This window comes from Metopolophium dirhodum, chromosome 9 (genome assembly GCF_019925205.1).
Source record: "Metopolophium dirhodum isolate CAU chromosome 9, ASM1992520v1, whole genome shotgun sequence".
Taxonomy (NCBI): domain Eukaryota; kingdom Metazoa; phylum Arthropoda; class Insecta; order Hemiptera; family Aphididae; genus Metopolophium; species Metopolophium dirhodum.
The window spans coordinates 11,931,703-11,947,244 of record NC_083568.1 but is presented as its reverse complement, the minus strand read 5'-3'; the positions used below and the strand labels follow the sequence as shown (position 1 = coordinate 11,947,244).

The window sequence follows — 15,542 nt, the reverse complement described above, 5'->3', positions numbered from 1 at the left end:
GTGCGTTTCATTTAGATTAATATTATACAACATTATTGTGCAGGAAACCAAAAAAAAAAAAAAAAAAAACAATTTTATAATAGTTTGTAACGTTTGCTAAACATCTTTTGGAAACAAAACGAAACAAATAATATGTCATGTAGTGTTTTACGAATAGATTACCTACACACACAAGATAATAATCATGACACGCTGTCGATCAAATCTCAATCGGATCATAACGATGATATTGTACAAAAAAAAACTATACTATACATAATAATAATATATGACTACGAAACAAATGTCGTAGTATATTATCGAGACCGTTCGGGTGTTTGTAACATTATATATTTATATATATTAGGTATAAATAAGCGCTGTTATTGTATATAATAATATAATAACAAGAGGTCCAAAGCGGTTATATGACGTTTCATCTAAAAACAAAACCTAAAATTATAAATAGATAACAAAATATGTATTTGTCTAAACTCCAGCCTTTTGAAATTTCGAAAAATCGTTAATATTATATTATTATTAAATACATATTATTATAATAATACATATTTCAGAATATTATGTTATACTTAAACCAAACTGTGAGGTAAAAAAAAAAAAATCGCCACGACTAGTCTTTCAGCAACGAACATTTTGAAAAACGCAATCGTTCCCGTTTTGCCTCCCCGGAAAAAAAAGTGGCAGCAAACGCAAAAATCGGGAATTCTATTATATTAGTATTATTATTTTTGGCTTAATATGATTGAGCAATTGATTCCATTTTTGACCCTCACTCCCCAATGTATAGTAAAACACACACTGAAAACTAGCCGTGCGCGTGTCGACGACGTTATTGCTTATATTTTGTTGTAATGTTTTATTGAATATTTATTTATAATTTTTTTTTGCAGGTTTATTATATTATTATTATTATTAGTAAATTATATAGGAAGGAAACCGACACGCGGCGTCGACGGCCGAACGGGATGCCAGCGATTTTGTATTTTTCGCGATGCTCTCAGCTGCCATCCTCGACGATCACCGAGTGCGCTAGATGGAGCTATAGAATAGGACGCTCCCCGAAACGACAAGCTGATCGATATTTTCCAGAACACACACGACTCTTGTATGTGTACGGGACGGCGCGGGGGTAATGTCATCTTTACTATATTATATTATTATACTATATTATTTATATATATATACATATCATCATCATTATCATCATATAACGCAAGAAAAAAAACAAAAAAACTTTGCAAGTTTCACACACGTGCACGCACACACACACAAATCAATTCGTTTTGATATTACCTACCAGTATAATATAATATATAACTATTCGCTGATTCTATCTGATAAACATATTATTATTGTTAATGTTTATTATGCATATAATATGTATATATTGTATAAAAAATGATAATATGTAATACTGGAGGTGTGCAGCTGCAGATCATATTTTAATATTGTCGTAAATGTTGTTCCCGGCTGATCGAAATGTATTTTAATATAAGAAAAATTATTCTATATAATCGACGTGATGATGTTGGACGATTTTGAAGAGCAACGTACAGTAGATATTTAATATCTCGTACTTCTCATAATATACAACGATACATATAATATTATACTATCAATTATTATACTATGTGTGGGGTGGGCACGACGAGGGGCGGGTGGGAAGGCGGTGGAAAACTTAAACGTAAATTATTACTTTGCTAGTCGTATAATAGAGCAGAGAGTGAAGTGTTGTTACCTTAACGGTCGTCTCTTGCGGGTGTGAAAGTCTTCAGACCTCATATGTGATTATCGGTGGTTTGTTTTAGTCAAAACGAATGACGAAATTAAAAAAAAACGAAACGAAATCCACTCCGGAAAAACGTCTCCGGGGAAATCAATCTCAATACGTGGCTAGCGTATATATACAATATAATAATATGTAGGTACGTAAGTGATCGCGAACACGAGAAACGAAATGACAAAAATTCGTACAAAACGTCATAATATTATAATATAATATTATACAATTATAATATCATTATTATCTAAAAACCGTTCGACGTTTGTAGGATTGACACGACTAATTTTCGCGCACCACGCGCAAACTATAATACCATATTATAATATATATATAGTACAGGGGGGTACCTATAATACTGCGGCGGTGACTGTTGAGCGATGAGGGGCGGTCACAGTGGCGATCGACCACCGCGACTGCTGCAGAAGTCGACGGGGAGCGTGGCCGGGGCGAAACGGGCTCTACTACTACTACTACTGCTGCTGCTGCTGATGATGATAATGAGGAGGATGAGCAGGACTCTGGCGGTGCGCGAGGTGGTCATCGCGGTCTCGGCGACGACGACGACGGCGGCGGCGGTGGTGTTGGTGGTGTTGGTTGCGGTGGCGGCGTCGGCGGCGGTACTGCAGTGGACGTCACACGCTGTCCACGCTGGCGAACCGCTCGCCCAGTTCGTCGCACACGTGCTGGCCGGACGACGGCGTGGGGGCTGAGCGACCGGAGCGACGGCGGCCGGGGCTCGTGATGGTGTTGATGGTGGTGTTGGTGGTGCCGCCGGTGCCGGTTGTATCCGCCACCCACGACGCCCGCGCCGCCACCGACGCCCCGCCGGAACCGATCGCGGCGCCCGGAGCCCGACCGGCGACGGCAGCACAGGCACCCGGCCAGCATCAGCGCCAGCACTGTGCACATGGTTAGCACCGCCGACAGCACCACGTTGTCCATGGCCTCCGGTTCCATCGCACCTGCCAAACAGCACACGCACGCACACGATGTAGTAGGGGTAGTTAAGCGGTTCGAGGTATAGACCGCGAGATACAAATAAGGATTGGTGGAGTGTTATAATAATAAGGTATTGTGGCGATGAAGTCGCGTGGTGGAGAGGTATATAAAGGTATAGGTATGATGGTCGTTGTGGTGGTAAAGTTACAGTGGAGGAGGTAGGGTGGTCGTCGGTTGAACAGGCTGTGTCAAAGTATGTGTGTGTGTGTGAGGGGAGGACATTATAGAGTCTTTGTTTTTGTGCGTTGCATTATTTTTTTTCGCTTAGTACGCACAATAGTTAACTAAAGTTGTTCTTCTGTTCTTCGAACGATAATTTATCGTTGAAGTTAACTGCAATCGTGATATATCGAAAATTGTGGAATCTATTAACAGCAACCATACGGTTACCAATGCATATTTTAAAAGTTGTAATTATTATAAGTTTCATTACAGATACCATTAATTGTTTATTTTTTTTTTTATCTGAGAAGGAAGGAGGTGGTCATTTTTTAAAAACGTTTGTACCTCCTTGAAAAGATATTATGGGTACATGCTATTCATAAAAACGAGGGGAAACGTCTCAATGTAGTTGTTTCTTTGCGTTTTTTAAATTAAACGAATTAAAATGCCTACACGAAAACAATACAATACCTATGTATTTTATATGAAGTGTACCAGTATACGTGAGTATAAATAGAAGATATCGTGTTTAATAGTAATAGATTTTATGGGGGATGCATTTTTAAAGAAAACCGTGGATAGGATTTAAATATTTTAATGAAATGAAAGAGCTGATTGTACGACTTATAATACCATGTTTTCACCCTCACCACTTTTACCGCACTGGAATTATATCGATTTCATAATCCGTGTGGCGTGTACCCTACCAAATCGTGGAAAATCTCACATCTACCAAACGTAGTCAAGTCCTGTTTTTAAGATTTTACACCTCTCTAATAAAAACTAATCTCACTTTTAATTTAAGTTGGTCGATTCCCTCCCAATATTGTTTTAAATTAATCAATATACTAATTACTAATGATTATGAACGAAATCATTAAATAATTAGTCTGATTTGAAGTTTTGCAAATTTGTGTACGAAAGTAAAATTGTTCGACAGAATGTTTTTCGGCTGGTACACTATTCTTACATATTACATATACCCTCCGCGCCGTCGAATATCGATTAAACCCGCCCCCGTAACGTAAAGTGTATATATATATATATAATATACGTTCTTTTCGAAATAAAATATTCCCGGTCGATCGATATAGTTTTGGCCATTTTATTTCCATCACGTATGCTGTCATATAGATACGCGGTGGCGGCATCAATATTGTTTTACGATCACGCGCCGAACAACACATTCGGCTGATTCCGCCGGTACCTACGCAGAATATCAGGAGACGAGTGTGTGTACAGGATGATTCACCAAGATGTATTATAGTCACCCATCTTTTTCTTCTCCGACAATATTATACAGTCATTCAGAATTTGATATTTGGAATGTTTAAATACAATACTTATATATATTTTCAAATTTTTGAGATGTCGTGTACTACTTCAGTGGACCCTGTGGAGATGCACACTTCTATTTTTCAAATGAGAACTTAATTTTTCTACTGTAAATTATTTAGAGGATAATTTTTCTGGAAATGTTGACATGTCAAAAGCAATACCGAACGAGTAGTTTTCGAGTAATTCAACTTTAAGGATAATTGTCCATTATGATAATGGGCTTGGAAAATATTGTGGCTATGGTAATTTGAAAATGTTAATAATTTATATTAATCTATAAATATTTATAGTTTATAAAAATAACATAGTCCAAGTATAATAAATATTAGATCCAATATTATAGGTATATATTTTTTCCATTTTAGTAAAACCATTTTTAAGAACTACCTACTACCCTCAATGTAAGCATTTGTACAAACAAAAATGTGGACGAGCGTGATTGGTGAATCACACTGTATACACACTCACACACACCCGGGAAATTTGTATTCGGTTCATTACTACGGTTATTATACGACGGGACTTCGACGTGAGCGTATTTATTTATATATATACATGAGATATTATAGCCGAGAAGCGCGCGCGGAGGGTCCGTCGTAAAACCACACTTAAATGATTTATGATTTTTAGATAGTTCCGCCGTCACTGCCATAATACCAGCACTAGTTTACAGCCGATACATACAATATATATATATATGTATTACGTTGCGTATACTTGCAGTGTTATATTATTATATTATTATAATATACGGTAAGTATTTACACATCACGCTCGCACGAAAACGTGTAACTATATACGTTTTTGATGAACGCGCAACGAACAAAATATAAATGAGTTATCGAGTGAACGCGAAATAAATAATCGTACGTCTTCGAGGCAAATCTCTATTTTCTCGAAAACATGAATGTGAACTTTCCGCTTTATATAATTGCATACACGTATATTGTATACAATATAAACTACGTGTCGGCAACCTCCGACCACGCTTCGTATCAATGGTGCCTTCTGCCGTTTAAAATTAATATTTGCTCGTTGAAATTATAATGTTTAAATAAATTAATACAAAAACACGCAGTCATTCGGAGCACGGTAGTCATTATCACTATTTTTTAGTGTTCGTGATGTTTGAAAACTAATCATCAGTAAATTTCATTTATTAATTTCTTCATTTCTTCATTTATTTCATATCAATATTGTATACATCAATTATTAAGACGTAATTGTTATGTTATTTATAGGATAAGAAAATATTTACCTAGTAATAAAACTATATTGTTAACATATAAGTTTTATATTTTAATTACTTTTAACATTATTTACATAAATAACATACATAATATTATTTCTAATAATTTCAAATAGGTACTATTAAAATAAAAATCCAATTTTTAGAATTAAGTCGTATAACTGCGATAATAATATAGGTAATGTAATATAATATATTATTCTAATAAACTAATGTAATAATGTAAATATGTAAAGCGTGATTCGTTTTAACAGTGAATAAGGAGAACATTATCAAAATATATAGATCAAGCACTGAAAGTATATCCCCTGAAACGTAGGCGGAAAATATCGTTAAATGTACATTAGGTTGCCTAATGATCTGGGCGATTTTCCCCGTAAACGGAAAAATCTAAACGACCATCAACAATATAATAATGGTATATTCATATGATTTTATCCGACTTGAGTAAATTCGACGCTATTACGTGGCCCTATTTTTCCCCATTTTTAATACACGTCATCTTCGTCGGGCGTCAATAACATTACCATTACAAAGGATCCAGTAAATAATACTCACAATTGATCTCGTCCGACACGTCGTTGGACCCGCAATTCATCACGTTGTTGCACCTCAGCTGATTGGATATGCAGTAACTCGAGTTTTCGCATTGAAACCCCGGACACGAGTCGGAATTGTCCAATACTTCGGTCCAAGTCGCGGCGAAACCGGTGCCGTTACCCGATTTGTCGGCCACGACAAAACTGTAACGACAAGTATAATATTATTACAACCAGGTACCATTATATTTGTATCGATCAGACACGCCGCCGAATGTTATTATATACGTATATACTATATATATTATATATATTGTGATGGATAGGTAGGTGGTACGTATAATTTTGTAGCTTGGGATTCTCTGAGCGAAGTTTTACGATGATGTATTTTTTTTAAATTTGTATTATGTCCGTGATCTTTTTTTTCTGGTAGAAACTCCATCCGGATTCGATCAACTCGTGCTCACCCAGTTTCCGGCACGAAATTAATGGTAGATTGTACTTTATTATATATAATATATAGTACCTACTAAAAAGGTCATTTATTTGATTTTCTCACGTTTTCGTAAAATGCGGAAGGAAAAAACGTTCCAATTTACGACACACCCCTTTTTCCTAAAATCGATTTTGCTTTTTCTGTTATAGTTTAACGATTAGAAACTTGAAACTTTCGGTAATTAATTATAAAACCGATATAAAAATAGAATTCAATTATTTTCAGTTATTATTTTATAAAATATTACATTTCTAACCAAGTTTTGTTCAGAATCATGTATTTTGTTTGTGTAATATCGATTGTTATTAAAAAGAAAATAGTGTCTGTTTTCTTTTCATTATTTTACCTTATCCTGAACTGATTGGATTCGGATAGAAATTGCCACGACTCTATTGGCTTTTCACCACACAATTCCAGCGGCGGTTCTTCTACGGACGGCCAAAGTCTGACGACTGCCGTCGCACAACCTCTAGCTGCAGAAATTAAAAGATACATGCGTTGATAAATTTCATTCATATTATAGTGTAGCTATATACTGTATGGCAGTGTAAAATTGTAATTAACATAATAAAATAGGCGTTTTAGACGAATGATTTGTACTTACTTGCTGGCTCTCCTTCCACCGAGAACGAGACAAAGTTGAGCAGTATTTTGTAATTGGGCCTGACGTTTATAAACCAATTGCACGTTCTGCTCGGCATTCCTTTTTCCGGTGCAGTATATTTGAGCGGGAAATTCGGACTCTGCACCTTTCCAGAATCTGCATTACTGATATTACTACCGCAGTCTTCAAACGAAACGAAAAAAATCGATTATTATTATTATTATTAAGAATAATAACACGCACTTGTGTGTTACATAGGTACATATTTTCCAGGTGGAAAACGATTAGAAGGTATGTAAATGTATTAGTGAACCACACAACTTACCACCGAATATCGGCTTGGCATCGTCGAAAAAATATCTGGCCTTAAAGCCACTAGAGACACCTTCCGAGTTCGTGTGCAGTAGCACCTTTAGGCCGATCGCTCCCCGGTTCGATTCCAACGGTCCAGGGGCTGTCATACCGCAATATCTACCGACGATTTTCTCCGTGCCATCTTTGTAAATGTTATATATTTCGAGCCAGTCCTCCTTGCAAACAAACACCCTGAATAACAATATTATATTAATGCAAAATATGCATTTTAATCTTAGCCATAATAATTAATATTATTAATATGTCACGCAGGTGTGGTAAATTTTTTTTTCCTTCGCAGACAACACATAAGCGTGCCACACGCTGTAAGAATTAATATCATTGTTTCCGTACCCAAATTGGACTAATGAAATATTGGCTACGTCAACTTTGATTTTGAACTGATCGAATATCACGGTGACCTGTTCGTTGGGCGTAGCCAAGAATAGAAACGTACAGTTAAGCCCGTTGGGATAGTTGGCCGGATGTCTGGGCGAGTTGAAATCTCCTCGCTTCTTGGACTCGCTACGGTAAGTAAAATGACACGTACCGTTCGGTGCAGCCGTTCCGGGTATAAGATATTCTAACGAATAGCAAAGAATAGAATAAACAATTAAAAAAAAAAAAATTACTACCAAGCGCTTACCAGTTTCGAACGTATATTTTGCTTTAAATCCTCGACCGTGTAGTTCACCACTACTGAAAACCATTGCTAGTCTAGCGCCTTCACTCGTCACTACCTTTTCGTCGGCCTCGTCACCACACATTTCGTAGTCAAACTTGTCATAGAGGTCCATGGCTTCTTGACCTCTCAAGTATAGTTTTAGGTAACCGTCCGTGCATCTTAAATTTAAATAATGATATTTAAAAATACCGTTAGATCCTATTAAAATGTGGTGGTAAAATCTCACTCCTGTTCGTTGAGATGTGCTTTGGGTATGTTGAATTTTTGGAATTCTAGTTTAACTCTTTCCAAATCCTGTGCACCTTCGAGACCGTAAACGAAATACCGGCACACGATTTTTGGGATGTAAGGAAACGGATAGTTAGGACTATATATGTATCCCGTCGAGGTTCGTTTACTTAACACTTTTTGATCGCATTCGGTGCCTCGAACGTGCTCTCCGTCGTTTATACCGATAAAATCTAGATAAATATACGAAAATTAAACCCATTTAGTGATGATAATATAAGTTTTATTATAGGAATATTGCAGTTTGTGACTTATGTGAGAGAGACTTACCAAGTTTGACAAAACTTTCACTAAATTCAAACATGCCTTTGAAACCGCGGTTCTGTGTGTTTGCGGCCCTATGAAGTGTGTCGAAAGTTACGTATAAATAATTTTTAGTAGAGTAGACCACTAAATTTCGTTGTTGACCGCAGTACTGGCCGATCAAAGGGCTTGTAGCATTGGATCCGTCATAAATGCTTACGATGTCAAAAGGACAGCTGCGGATGAACAAAAACCATAGTATCGTAAATTCCGTAAATTTATGGAGCAAGTACAATATGTATAATGCATATATATTATATTGGACTAAAAAACGCTTACTGCGGCCCTCCGTAAAATAGGTCAAAGTCTCGGAATTCTAACCGCACCCTCTGGTTGGCTTGTCCGTGAAATAAGTATGTACATTTCATTCCTTTAGGATATATACCCGGGTACGTCGGCGTGAGTATGGTGCCTATTTTTTTCACATTAGAATTCACGACGAACGAACATGGGCTGATCGGCGACGGCGTTCCCAGTTGGAATGCGGCTAAAAACACGCACACACACGTATACGTTAACGTTTGATCATATTATAAACAATCGAGATTAAGTTCGGGCTGTGTTCTAATCTACATATAGATGTGTAGTGGCATGAAAAGATATTTTATGAAGTGCATGCTCATGTAAAAGTGGGGGAGGGTATTTTAATGATAGATTCGTTTATAATTTGAGATTGATTTATGTATTTTTATTGGTATTTTTATATTATTTTAATTGGGCTTGGTGGTGGGGGTGGTGTGGGTGTAAGCCATCCTCATTAACATGGGGCTAATTGGTGGGTACTTATTTTAAATAGCTTAATAGAAAAAAAAAGTTAACGCCGCCACGACTACAGTCTGCAGATGTATAATATGACCTATACAAGATTCGATAAATACTTACAGTCGTTGCTGAACGAATAATAGCCCTCGAACAACGATGACGAGGTCGTATTCTTGTCCGTGTAGAAGCTAAACGCTACTGTTCTGTACAACGATGTCCGGTCCCTCGGTGGTATTAGGCCGCAGTATCTACCTCCAAACGGTGAGTTTATCAAATCCTCCGTATCGACTTGTTGAACCTCCGAGTAAACGTCCACGTATTCGTGCACGCATCTGTATACGATAATGCACTTATAATTTTACAATATACAATTTCGTTTAATAGCACACGTAGGTATGCCGACCCCAGGAAATTGATTAGTATGACGTATACTTTCTGTACAATAATATTATAACTTATGAGGCTTCAACTCGTAACTTTATGGACTCGAATAGGTACATCGTCATAATGTAATGCGTCACATGCGCGTATAGCAACAATTCATAATAATAATATAATATAAGAACTTTTGTTCTTAATTTTTAAACAAATATAATATAATCGGCGTATTGGTTGTTATTGTTATAATTGGGGGTACTGGGTAGGCGGTCGACCGAAACGTGGTAAAATTATTTATATTTTAATATTTTATTAAAAAACGTATCATGGGACTATTTAAAGCTCAAAAGGAGCGTCTTACTCTGGAGGTGTGCTTCGGAGCTTGAACGCGGTGAACGAGACGAAGACCTTCTGGTGCGAGGCGGCCACGAACGTATATACGCAAACTTTGGACTCTCCGTAGATGTTGGTGAACTCCGGAGCCCGGAACGTGCCATTCTGCGGACCGTCGTTGCTCACAAACGTCTTGTCACATCCTATAAACACGCGAGGAACCGTCAATACCGTCGTATAAACGAAACTATAATATTACTACTATTGTACAATATTATGCGTACGAGACGCGTGTGCAGTTTTAATAGTTAAGCCGCGAACGGCGCTTACCGGACGACGACAGCGTTCTCTGAGCACTAGCGCATACCGATAACAACAACAGCCACAACAACGACGACAAGGACACCTTAAATCTGCTACCGGCATGCCAATAGTCTTCGGCCATGTTATGTCCTTGAAAAAAATACAACAAAATCCCCGTGACCACGGTTTGCAAAATAATAAAAAAAAAAAACAGACTTAACCGACACAAAATTACTTACCATAGCGGCAAGGCAGTATGGTTTCAATCGCAATCTCAAATCGTCATCCGGAAAGTTACATCTAACGAGCTAATCTAAACACATAACAAAACACTTTTATACGGTAGGTAGGGTATTAGGAAAACACCAAATGTATAAATATGGCACACAATCACATCCAGTGGCGCAGTTAGGGGGGTGTTATGGGTGTAGAAAATAAATATTATTGTTATATGCTTCAGATTTCTACAAAATATGTTGTCACATGGTTCAATATCATATTTGATAGGTATTATGTAAATATGAAGATTGATAACTACAATAGAGTGTATAATGCCCCTCACAAGTTATATTTAAATAGTAAATACCTATAAAATTAAAATTACCCCCTTAAAAAAATCCCTACTACTTGCTTGATTACAATGATTACATCTATAACTCATTACCCACGATTAACCAGCTATAAAACATACAAAAATAAACCATCACGATGGGATATTTTAACAATATTACCCTAGATTTAGCCGATGCTAGATTGCAGGAATAACGCGTATGTAATATTATTGTGATATCGAAATCACATTGCAGATGCTCCAGTGGTGGATTGACCGTATTTTTTAGGGGAGATTGATCGATTTTTTATTACGTATTGGGTACGTATTGTCAGGGACATGCAGGATCTCGATTGTGTGATACCGAAGGGCACATATTACAATATGTAATTATATAGATAACTACTACGTACAATAATAATTAATAATTATGACCGAAATGTTACACATATTATAATAATATCATGAAATGAGACGAATAAAATCACGAATGCATAATATTATTATAATAATATGGATAATCGATTTGTTAAAATGCATAATACAAGACATGCGTGTGTGTGTGTGTGTGTGTGTGTATGTGTGTTGACAAGTATATGGATGATGGGTATAGCAGGGTTAGATCACTTCACCACGCCACTGCAGTTTAAATCGATAATTCATTATTATGATTTAATGCAATGCAAATAATACGTATAAAACTTACGCGTGTCCTGGTGATCGATCGAACTCGCGCAGCACGCGCCCCGTTCGAAGTGCGTGCCGCGGTATACGTCCAGGTGAGCGGCTACGGTCCGGTCCGGTAAACTGCGGTATGCGGTGTGTGCGTGTATATACGACAACGCCACTGCAGCAGCACGCGCCCCGTCGTTCGGTCCGGCACGCGACGGCCGTGTCGTATACGGGTAGGGTACACGACGGCGGTTGTTGAGCAATTTATCGGTTAGCGGGTGGACGTTGGCGAGGGGTGAAGGGAGGCTCGGGAGCAAAACGGAAAACCCGAAAAACCCGAGGGTAAAAACAATGCGAAAAATAACTAGGTCAATTTCGGTGGCGATGCGTCTTGGCCGTCGTCGTCGTTTTAGTCGTAGTGTCGATCGTTGTCGGCCGAAAAACCGCGTACATAAGAGCAATACGATGTAATAATACGCCTACGCTACAATAGCGCAAAAGCACTGCAGCGCGCGCGACGATTGTTGTTGTTGTTGCGTTGCGCGTCGTACGCGGGTCTGACGCGAGGTAAGCAGCGGCGGCGGCGGCGGTTTCGGTCATGATCTGCGGGTGAGTAGTGGTAACGATCGGGCGCGCGCGCGCAGGGACCGGCAGCTCCGAGCGGACGCGCGCTCGACGGATCCTGCGGCGGCGGCGTATACGCGCACGGCTCGGGGAGGGGCCGCGCCGGCGACCGGGCGTGCGCGGCCCAGGCGGATCGAACTCGGCGGCGGCGGCGGCGGTGGCCCACGCCCGAATCGGTCAACAATATTGCCGCCGCACGCCGGGTGGCGGCGGCGGAAACCTCTCGCGCACTCGGGTTAGCGCCGCGTCGTCGTCGAGAACTTTTATAATATTATTATATAATAATAGTAAATGTTCTTTATAGGGGTGGTGGTGAGACGACTGATGCACCGCTATACCAATATAATTTAATATATTGTACATTACTATATTAAACTGCAGTTTTTCAGAATACCTATGCTGCAGGATGCGATTGTTTGTGGTTTTTTTTTTCGTTTTCCAAACGGCAATCGTCGCCCGAAGAGGATATCAGACTTTTGAAAAAAATTTAATTGAAAAAAACCGTTGTAGATCTGAGCCCAGTGGTGGCGGCGAGAACTATTAATTTTAATTACTCATTTAATATTATTAAACATCACGCGTATTCGAGACGCAATTATTTTTTTTTCATTATCGTCCGCAAACCGACACACCCTGCCAGTCACCACTCAACCACATCATAGCCTATGCGTGCGAGTGGCTATATGATTGTAAGACATATAATATGTATACCCCATTCACACTGTATATTATCGTATAATATAATTATATTATAGTTTTTCGAAATCTCCCGAATCGAATTGCAGGACGAGGGGTGTAATAGATGTATTAGATATAATAGTACAGAACGGCAATCAGCCTGTAAATTCAGGGCTTGAAATCGATTTTAAATATCGATAAAAAAACCGTTGAAAATCTTCTGAAAAGAAATATTAAATTTCAGTTTTAATGATATTCGAAATTTGTATTGAAATCAAAAAATATTTTCGATAAATTATATCAAAATAATAATCTTAGGTATTATAATTCATATACGGATTGATCCATTTAAATTAAGACACTCATCATTTCAGAAAACACTATTGTTTTGAATATATTTCTTTTGCATAATTGTAAGACAATACAAAACCACATTTTAAAAAAAATTATATTTTTTACTATTTCTTTTTTCATATTATTAGGAGTATTTTGATCTAAAAAAATTAAATTTTAGATGAGTCGTTTATTAGTTATAAGTATGTAAAAAAAATGTTTAATAACGTTAATAGTTTTTTTAAAAAAAATAGTGTTTTACGTAAAATGAATCACTTGGTAATAGTTGTATTATATCATTTATTTTTACATAATAGTATTATTCATCGATATGTAATAAGTTATAAGTTATAATAAATTAATAACTAATAAGTAATAACTAATAGAAATCAAAATTAAAATCGTAAAAATATAAAATAGATATTTGGAATCGAAAAATAAAAAATAACGAATTATAAAACAACAATTGAAATTAAAAACGAAAAAATTAATTTGGACACCAAACCCTGCAAGTAATATAAGTATTGTGTCTAGGAACTATAATAAATGATAATATACCAAATAAATGATAAACCCGCGCATATTATTAATATTATATATGATATATTTATTATACTAAATCACGTCGTTGCTTATCTAAGCTGCTCAGTGGTGTACTACCTACGTCGCGGTGACGTTGCAAATCGATATCCCTTATTCCCTTCATCCCAATAAAATATATATTATAATTATGCATAGTATAATATCATATAGTATTGTTTAGTATAATCCAATAAGACCACAAGTAGTCGAATTCTATCGGCTAGGTATTCCGGTATTGGTGCGATCGTGCCTAATATTACAAAAAAAATATATAAATAACGGGAATCTCTATGTCTGCTCTCTGCGTTTTCTATTTTCGAGAATATTCGAACATTTGGCGTGGGTGTTCTGCAGTAGGTATTCTTCTGCTGCAGCTTCTGCCAGACGTCGATTATAGTTACTACACCTTTAGTGCACTATTAATCATATAATAAAGATAATTTAAAAATTAAGGGGCTCAATTTAGCCAATTAGGCTCAAATTAGCCGCACTACCTACTACATTGCGTTAATATAAGTATCTTTTATATCCGTTTTATAATTAATTATTTACAACAATAATTATAATAATATGTTTGACATTTTTCAAAACACGTAAATTCGCATCATCGAGACAAATGTTATCGCGTATTGTTTTTTATGAGATATAGGTAAACAAGTTATTCACAATGAATAATTGTTTCGATAATATACTGCAGAAAAATCGAAATTCAGCATTTTAGAACGTAAATAAAGAAAATAACAATAACATTAGGTGTATATCGATGTCTAGGGAGCAGCGAGCGAAACAATTTTAAATTTTTCCCATGAGACCAGATAACGTTTTATCTATATTTTATGTATCTATGCAGTGCCGTAACCAAGTGGTGGGCACTGGAGGCACGTGCCCCCCCCCCCCCCTGAAATTTTTTTTTTGCCTTATTTATATTATATGTTTGATAAAAATTAAAAGTAAGGCTGTCGAAAAAGAACCATTTTGAAGGGGTCGGATTTAGGAAATATCCATCGTTAGTGGTGTGTGTGTGTAGTGACTTTATGTAATTAAAGATAAAGACGGCTAAGATTCTTGGACCTCAGTAACGTACATACGCGCAGTCACGTTACTATATTTTGTGATAAAGAAATGTTCAACTCCCATGTTCCACGAAACTCCCAAAAAGAGGAAGAAAAATTCAACTAGTAACAAAAGCCCTATTTTCATTTTGAAAACATATTTGAATTCCTTAATCTTTTTTCTAAGTTAGGTATGTAGGAAATGGATTTTTGATATTTCGTAGTATTATTTAATTAGTATAGTACCAAATTAAATTTCTTTTTCTTTTTTTCAAAATTCAATTTTACTTTAGTATTACTAAAAAAAAAAAATTCGCTTCCTAAAAAACACAGACAAAAAGAAATTCATATAGTTTTTCGAAATAAAAATTGGACTTCTAGAAGTATATTTTTTTTTCCACTTATTATTCTAATGCACAATAAACGACCAGCTTACAACAGCCCTAATATAGTCTTGTATTTTTGTTAGTAAATT

The 15,542-nt window shown here is 36.8% G+C and overlaps 1 protein-coding gene across 1 annotated transcript; it reads right to left on the bottom strand.

Moving 5' to 3' along the window:
* Nucleotides 1–587: 587 nt before the first annotated feature.
* On the bottom strand, nt 588–12,381 carry LOC132951862 (tolloid-like protein 1). The gene is given in 16 exon segments (XM_061023879.1): nt 588–2,487; nt 2,489–2,745; nt 6,090–6,274; nt 6,913–7,039; nt 7,171–7,353; nt 7,496–7,716; nt 7,879–8,107; nt 8,171–8,367; nt 8,436–8,670; nt 8,768–8,976; nt 9,080–9,287; nt 9,683–9,894; nt 10,302–10,476; nt 10,604–10,726; nt 10,816–10,889; nt 11,833–12,381. Coding segments are annotated over 14 exon segments (2,625 nt in total). The 5' UTR covers nt 10,719–10,726; nt 10,816–10,889; nt 11,833–12,381; the 3' UTR covers nt 588–2,415.
* Nucleotides 12,382–15,542: the final 3,161 nt, after the last annotated feature.